The 6,931-nt window shown below is 57.4% G+C and overlaps 1 protein-coding gene and 4 non-coding genes across 5 annotated transcripts in view; all 5 read left to right on the top strand.

Annotated features, from left to right (window-relative positions):
• The window catches only part of TEX14 (testis expressed 14, intercellular bridge forming factor), a 32,117-nt gene that overhangs the window by 418 nt on the left and 24,768 nt on the right, over positions 1-6,931 (top strand). The window contains exons 2-3 of the mRNA XM_065695122.1: positions 135-192; positions 596-749. Of these exons, the coding sequence (XP_065551194.1) occupies positions 614-749 (136 nt within the window). The 5' untranslated portion in view covers positions 135-192; positions 596-613. The remainder of the gene's footprint in view (positions 1-134; positions 193-595; positions 750-6,931) is intronic.
• LOC136022210 (small nucleolar RNA U3) lies at positions 1,598-1,809 on the top strand. Its single transcript, XR_010616072.1, has one exon. It is a non-coding gene; the product is annotated as a small nucleolar RNA U3 (small nucleolar RNA).
• Positions 2,641-2,851, top strand: LOC136022211 (small nucleolar RNA U3). The gene has a single exon (XR_010616073.1). It is a non-coding gene; the product is annotated as a small nucleolar RNA U3 (small nucleolar RNA).
• On the top strand, positions 4,230-4,439 carry LOC136022212 (small nucleolar RNA U3). Its single transcript, XR_010616074.1, has one exon. It is a non-coding gene; the product is annotated as a small nucleolar RNA U3 (small nucleolar RNA).
• On the top strand, positions 6,323-6,533 carry LOC136022213 (small nucleolar RNA U3). Its single transcript, XR_010616076.1, has one exon. It is a non-coding gene; the product is annotated as a small nucleolar RNA U3 (small nucleolar RNA).

Genomic DNA, 6,931 nt, shown 5'->3' with positions numbered 1-6,931 from the left:
GCAGCCAAAAGGGTGCCGGGTGCGAGCCGACCAGGGAACGGTGCTGGCTTTGTCCTGTCAGAGGGTGACACACCTGACAGGCTTCAGCGGTGTTCGCCACGCCCTGGTTGTCACCTCTCCCTTTTCTTCCTTAGGGCCGTGTTTCCCCATGGCCAGGCTGGTCCCACAGGCAGCCCTTCATCAGCATCACTGGTAAGCCTTACTGCGGAGGGTAAGGGAGGGGAGGTGCTTTCACCTTTCATCTTGGGATTTGGCTGTAGGAAACAGCCGGAACTGTCTTTGTCAGCTCCTAGAATCATAGAATCAATTGGGTTGGAAAAGACCTTGCAGATCAGGAAGTCCAACCGTTACCCCAGGGCTGCCAAGTCCACCACTAAAACATGTCAATAAGGGCCTCGTCCAAATGGCTTCCAGGGGAGGTGGAACAGGGAACATACGCACTTCCAGAACGGTTATTCCACCACTGCCCTAGCAATCCTGTTCCAATGTCTGACCACCCTCTCAGAGAAGACCTGAAAGGTTTTGGGGAAAAAAATAAATATATTTTTGAGCTATGGCACCTTGCAGCTTCATTAATTTTCATACTTTTTCCTAGTTCTGTTGAGGAAGGAAGATGGCTCACACTGTCCATCTGCCCATGCCCTGCCCTACCCAGCTTGGCAGCATCACTGGTGACTCCCTGGAAGCTCAGCTGCACGAGAGTGTCAGGCAAGGAAACTCTGTGAGAGTAAAGAAGCTGCTGAAACAAGGTAAAAGCGAAGTTTAGACAAGCACTGGCAGAAGAGTTTTATTTTGTGCTGTATGCATAGATTTGGGGTGAAAAACAGCACGCTGTACAGTTCAGTTTTCTGGATGGAATCTATTTACCTAATGATACATAGTTGGCCTTTTGGGGAAATTGGCACTAATTACTGAATTTAAAATGTAAATGTATTTAAAATATATTTAAATATTTAAAACATGTATTTTTTAGAACATGTAAATAAGTATGAAAATAACTTGACAAGAAAATTAAGCATTTAGTTGTAAGGTGCTCATAAGGAAATTGACTCCGTATTCTAAAACTAGAACTGTAAGAGTTAACTTTAGGAATAGTCTCTTTAAATAGAATTTTAACTTTAATTCTGATAGAAAAATGCTTCGGATGTGGCTTAGACGTTGGGATTTTTGACACATGGGTTTTTAACTACCTGGAAGTCGGGACTCGTGTAAACGCGGCAGTTCTGTCCGCTTTTCAGTCCCCTGCGGCCGCAGCACCAGCTGCGAGCAAACCCCATCCCGCAGAGGCCGCTGCACACGGCTCCTTCCGCGCTGCGCGGCTGCGCACCTGAAGGCTGCGCCTGCGTGACTGACAGCGCGCGTCTGATTGGTCGTCTCAGGCAGACGATGCAAATGAGGAACCGGGGCACGGTTTCCTCCACGCGCGGCAGCGCCGAGGGTCCCGTTGCGGGCCCGGGGGGCTCGCGGGACGCGGTTCCGGGTGGCGGGGCTCGGCGGGCCGGTGCCGGTGCCGCGGGCGGGCGGTGTCGGTGCCGGTGTCCGTGTGCTGGAGGGCGGTGCTGGGCGGTGGGGCTGCGCGCGCGGCGGCGGTGCGGTTAAGACTATACTTTCAGGGATCATTTCTGCAGTTGGTCACTAGAGGAGAGTGATCGCACCTGAACGGCGTCACAAACCACGAGGAGGAGCGAGGTGCTGTCTCCTGAGCGCGAGGCGGGCGGGCGGCGCTGCTTGAGCAGGGGCCTCCCGCCATCGATGACCGTTCCCGGCCCCTTTGTGGGGCCGGGAGGGAGAGAGCACGGGCTGAGTGGTTTGTGCCCCTTTTTAATGCGGTTCTAAAAGCAGGGGGTGATGACGAAGCGGGCGTGCTTCCTGCCAGGGCTGTGCCATGAGAGCTAACGCGTTCGCAGCTCTGCTGGTCTTCTGTGCACACGCTCCAGCACCTCGCTGTCTTTCGTGCAGTGAGGGCCCAAACCTGAACACGGTGTTCCGAGTGGCAGCCTCACTAGTGCTGAGCAGAGGTGGATGATCTCTCCCAAATCCTGCTGTCCACACTGTTCCTGATACAATCCAGGATGCTCTTGACCTGCTTGGCCACGTGCGCACGCTGCTGTTCCTGTTCAGCTGCCTGTCAGCCAACACCCCCAGGCCCTTTTATGCCAGACATTTTACCAGCCGCTCCTCCCCAAGCCTGCAGTGGTGCATGATGCTGGTGTGACCCATATGTTCATCACAGGGTGACGAGACTAGGGGGAAACCGGGATCATCTGTCATGGTGTGGAAGCCGCGTGTGAGAGGAGCACAAGCTCCGGGCGGTACTGTCGCTAGCGGAAGCCGCTGTACCCGGCTCCCCCTGAGCTGCGCAGCCAGGGGCGGGGCCGCAGCTGCACCTGGCTGAGAGCGCGCGTCTGATTGGTCGTCTCAGGCAGACGATGCAAATGAGGAACCGGGGCGCGGTTTCCTCCACGCGCGGCAGCGCCGAGGGTCCCGTTGCGGGCCCGGGGGGCTCGCGGGGCGCGGTTCCGGGTGGCGGGGCTCGGCGGGGCGGTGCCGGTGCCGCGGGCGGGCGGTGTCGGTGCCGGTGTCCGTGTGCTAGAGGGCGGTGCTGGGCGGTGGGGCTGCGCGCGCGGCGGCGGTGCGGTTAAGACTATACTTTCAGGGATCATTTCTGTAGTTGGTCACTAGAGGAGAGTGATCGCACCTGAACGGCGTCACAAACCACGAGGAGGAGCGAGGTGCTGTCTCCTGAGCGCGAGGCGGGCGGGCGGCGCTGCTTGTGCAGGGGCCTCCCGCCATCGATGACCGTTCCCGGCCCCTTGCGGTGCCGGGAGGGAGAGAGCACGGGCTGAGTGGTTTGTGGCCTGTTTTTTATCGCAGTTCCTAAAAGCAGCTGGGTAAGGAGTGCGGCTGGGAGTTACCGTGCGCGGGGATGAGTGCCCTCCGACGAGCGTACAGACTTCCTGCTGCTGCGGCAAAGTCCGCTGCCTGAACCCTAGGGGTGCTGCGAAGGTGGCCTAGTTCTGTTGAGAGGAGCGCTGGGGCAGCGTGACTCTTCTCCGTTCCCGTCACTTGGCTGTTCCGGAAGGCTGGGTGGTTGTCGTGGTTTAAACCCAACCACAAACCTCGTTCACTCACTCCCCCCCCCTTCTTGCCCTCCCCCTGCTCCTGGAGGGACGGAGAGGAGAATCGAAAAGAATGCAACTGCCACGGGTTGAGATAAGAACAGTTTAGTAACTAAGGTATAACACAAATCACTACTGCTACCACCAATGATAGTAATGATAAAGGAAATAACAAGGGGAGAGAATACAACACCTCAACACCAGCCAACTGATAACTCGCCCCACTCCCCCCAACCAAGCACCAACCGATACCTTGCCCAACCCTGCAGTCCCAGCCCTTCCGGGTCACTTGCGTTACCTCCTGGGCATGCCGTGCTGTGGTATGGAATACCTCTTTGGCTAGTTTGGGTCAGGTGTCCTGTCTCTGCTTCCTCCCAGCCTCCCCTCCTCCCTGGCAGAGCATGAGGCTCACAAAGTCCTTGGCCAGACCAAACGTTTGAGCAGCAACTGAAAACATCGGCGTTATCAGCACTGTTCCCAGGCCAAAAAATCAAAACATAGCACTGCACTAGCTACTAAGAAGGAGAAAACTGACTGCTACTGCTGACCCAGGACAGTGGTTTTGAGCCGTAGATGTCGTTCCTTGGCATGAGAGAGGTATCATGCACGCTCTTGCACAGGAGCAGCGCGGGGCCCGCCCCATCCCCGCTCGGATGTGTGTGCTTGCTGTTGACGTGGCATCACTCGTATCTCCGCGCCGCGGACCTCGCCCGCTGACTGCGGGAACGGCGGGCAGAGAACGGCTTGTGCGGTTCCTTTAAGGGGGGCACCCCGTGCGGCGGCCGAAGCGCCGTCCGAACCCGCTGGAGGCCGGCACCGAGCCTTGGGGCGGAGCCCTGAGACCGCCGGGGGAGGGGTGTGGCTGAGTGCGCGCGTCTGATTGGTCGTCTGAGGCAGACGATGCAAATGAGGAACCGGGGCACGATTCCTCCACGCGCGGCAGCGCCGAGGGTCCCGTTGCGGGCCCGGGGGGCTCGCGGGGCGCGGTTCCGGGTGGCGGGGCTCGGCGGGGCGGTGCCGGTGCCGCGGGCGGGCGGTGTCGGTGCCGGTGTCCGTGTGCTGGAGGGCGGTGCTGGGCGGTGGGGCTGCGCGCGCGGCGGCGGTGCGGTTAAGACTATACTTTCAGGGATCATTTCTGCAGTTGGTCACTAGAGGAGAGTGATCGCACCTGAACGGCGTCACAAACCACGAGGAGGAGCGAGGTGCTGTCTCCTGAGCGCGAGGCGGGCGGGCGGCGCTGCGTGAGCAGGGGCCTCCCGCCATCGATGACCGTTCCCGGCCTTTGTGGGGCCGGGAGGGAGAGAGCACGGGCTGAGTGGTTTGTGCCCCTTTTTAATGCGGTTCTAAAAGCAGGGGGTGATGACGAAGCGGGCGTGCTTCCTGCCAGGGCTGTGCCATGATCCAGCGCGTTCCCCGAGGTTCTTGGCTGCCTTCTATGTCCCCAGCTCCTCCTTGGGTATTCTACAGCGGTGGCCTTGGGGACCTTCCAAAGGCAGTGCCCTGGAGGGGGGGAAGTGGGCAGGCGGGTTTAGGCTTCCAATCTGGTGTGATAGTTCAGTGAAAAGAAACACTTCGAAAGTTTTTTAGCGATAGTGTGTGTGAGTCAGGCGATGGTGTTCTTGAGCCGCCTGTTGGTGTAGGGCAGGGTGAGCTGGTGGTTAGTGTTGAGCGTTTGTCAGAGAGTGGCGAGAGGCTGGGCGCAAACTGTTCGGGATTCATCTTTCCTGGTGTTATAAAAATTCCGTCTTGGCCATGGTCTGATTTAATTATTTTATTACAGTTCATTGATACAGAGAGGCAATAAGCAAGCAGCGCTGGGTGCGTAGGGGAGTCTCTGCTCCACCAAGATGCACACCGGGGTCTTTGGGGTCCAGTCTCTTACACTTCTTGGTCTTGGGTCTCAGCCAGTCCCTTCTTCATCTGTACCCAGATGCTGACACAGCCCCTTTTCATTGTTTTCTTGTTGCCGAGGTCTGCTTTCTGGTGAAGGAACTTCTTGGAAGAGGTACTGAACCCCTTGGTAATTTATTAATAAAGAATCGTTTATCACAAGCTTAATCACTGCCCTAGTTCTATCCTTATATGGTTATTTAGTCAAAGCATAGGTTTCACAAACCCCTTCCTTAAAGCACTGAAGCAGTGAAACAAAACCTTATTAACAGTCAAAAATGATTAAAGACTATTCTATTCCTTTGTTTCTTCTTCTCTCCCTTCATTATATTGACAGCAACATTTATTATAATCAAAGTCGGTTTTATACATCCCATACATGGTACACTGGTCACAGGTGCATTGGTAACAACGATTCCCAAGTTCCTGACACGAATCATTCTCGTATTCTTTACACAGGGAGCTTCTGTCACTCAGGCCAGACCTGGAGCATTTGATCAGAGTCTGATGGGGGTTTGGGAGAAATTGCTTGATTTTGTGCCCGTTATACAATGCAGTGCCATGGAAGGTGGGGCACGTCATGTTGGACCCTGGGGCACCGAGTGTCTGCTGGGGTCTGGGGTTGAGCACTGCCTGGTGATACACCTTTAGCTCCTGTGTGGGAGTCCTTGTGCTCGGGTAGATCTGGGGGATGTCAAGAATCGTGTTTATTAAGGCTGTGTTCTGTGGAGTTGTTGTAGTTGGTACATGAGAGCATGCCTGAAGGTGCTGGGCCACGGTAGACGCCGGAAGCCAGCACAATGCCTTCAGAGAGCCATGCAAGAGACGTGCGGTGCTTCCTGGTCTTAGTGCCTGGGCCTCTGCTCCTACGGCGGTACTGGGCAGTGGACCACGGACCGAAGCGGTGTCGTCTCTTGGATGGTGTAATGAAAACGGCAGCCGCTCGGGCGGACGTAGCCCCAGCGCAGAGCCCGGCCTCCGCGGCCCTACCCCTCTGTGCGTGCGGGGAACGGAGCGCCTGTCGCGGGGGGCTGCCAGGGGCATGTCACGTGTGCGGGAGCGGAGGCGGAGCGGCGCGTCTGATTGGTCGTCTCAGGCAGACGATGCAAATGAGGAACCGGGGCACGGTTTCCTCCACGCGCGGCAGCGCCGAGGGTCCCGTTGCGGGCCCGGGGGCTCGCGGGACGCGGTTCCGGGTGGCGGGGCTCGGCGGGGCGGTGCCGGTGCCGCGGGCGGGCGGTGTCGGTGCCGGTGTCCGTGTGCTAGAGGGCGGTGCTGGGCGGTGGGGCTGCGCGCGCGGCGGCGGTGCGGTTAAGACTATACTTTCAGGGATCATTTCTGCAGTTGGTCACTAGAGGAGAGTGATCGCACCTGAACGGCGTCACAAACCACGAGGAGGAGCGAGGTGCTGTCTCCTGAGCGCGAGGCGGGCGGGCGGCGCTGCTTGAGCAGGGGCCTCCCGCCATCGATGACCGTTCCCGGCCCCTTGCGGTGCCGGGAGGGAGAGAGCACGGGCTGAGTGGTTTGTGCCCCTTTTTAATGCGGTTCTAAAAGCAGGGGATGATGGCGGGGCTTGGAGTGAGCTCGCTGTGGGGTTGTGGTTTGCGATCCGCATCCATCTGGTTACTTGTGTTCTGTTTTAGTGGTGGAGCTTGGTAATCTGAAGAAAGTTGGTCAAAGTAACAAAATATTCATCCAACTCTCAGATACTGCCTTGGAAGGATTGCACAGAATCATAGAATGGTTCGGGTTGGAAAGGACCTCAAGATCATCCAGTTCCAACCCCCCTGCCATGGGCAGGACACCTCACACTAAACCATCCCACCCAAGGCTTCATCCAGCCTGGCCTTGAACACCGCCAGGGATGGAGCACTCACAACCTCCCTGGGCAACCCATTCCAGTGCCTCACCACCCTAACAGG

Source organism: Lathamus discolor, chromosome 14 (genome assembly GCF_037157495.1).
Source record: "Lathamus discolor isolate bLatDis1 chromosome 14, bLatDis1.hap1, whole genome shotgun sequence".
NCBI lineage: Eukaryota > Metazoa > Chordata > Aves > Psittaciformes > Psittacidae > Lathamus > Lathamus discolor.
The sequence above is the reverse complement of the archived record's forward strand: the minus strand, read 5'-3'. Positions and strand labels throughout refer to the sequence as shown.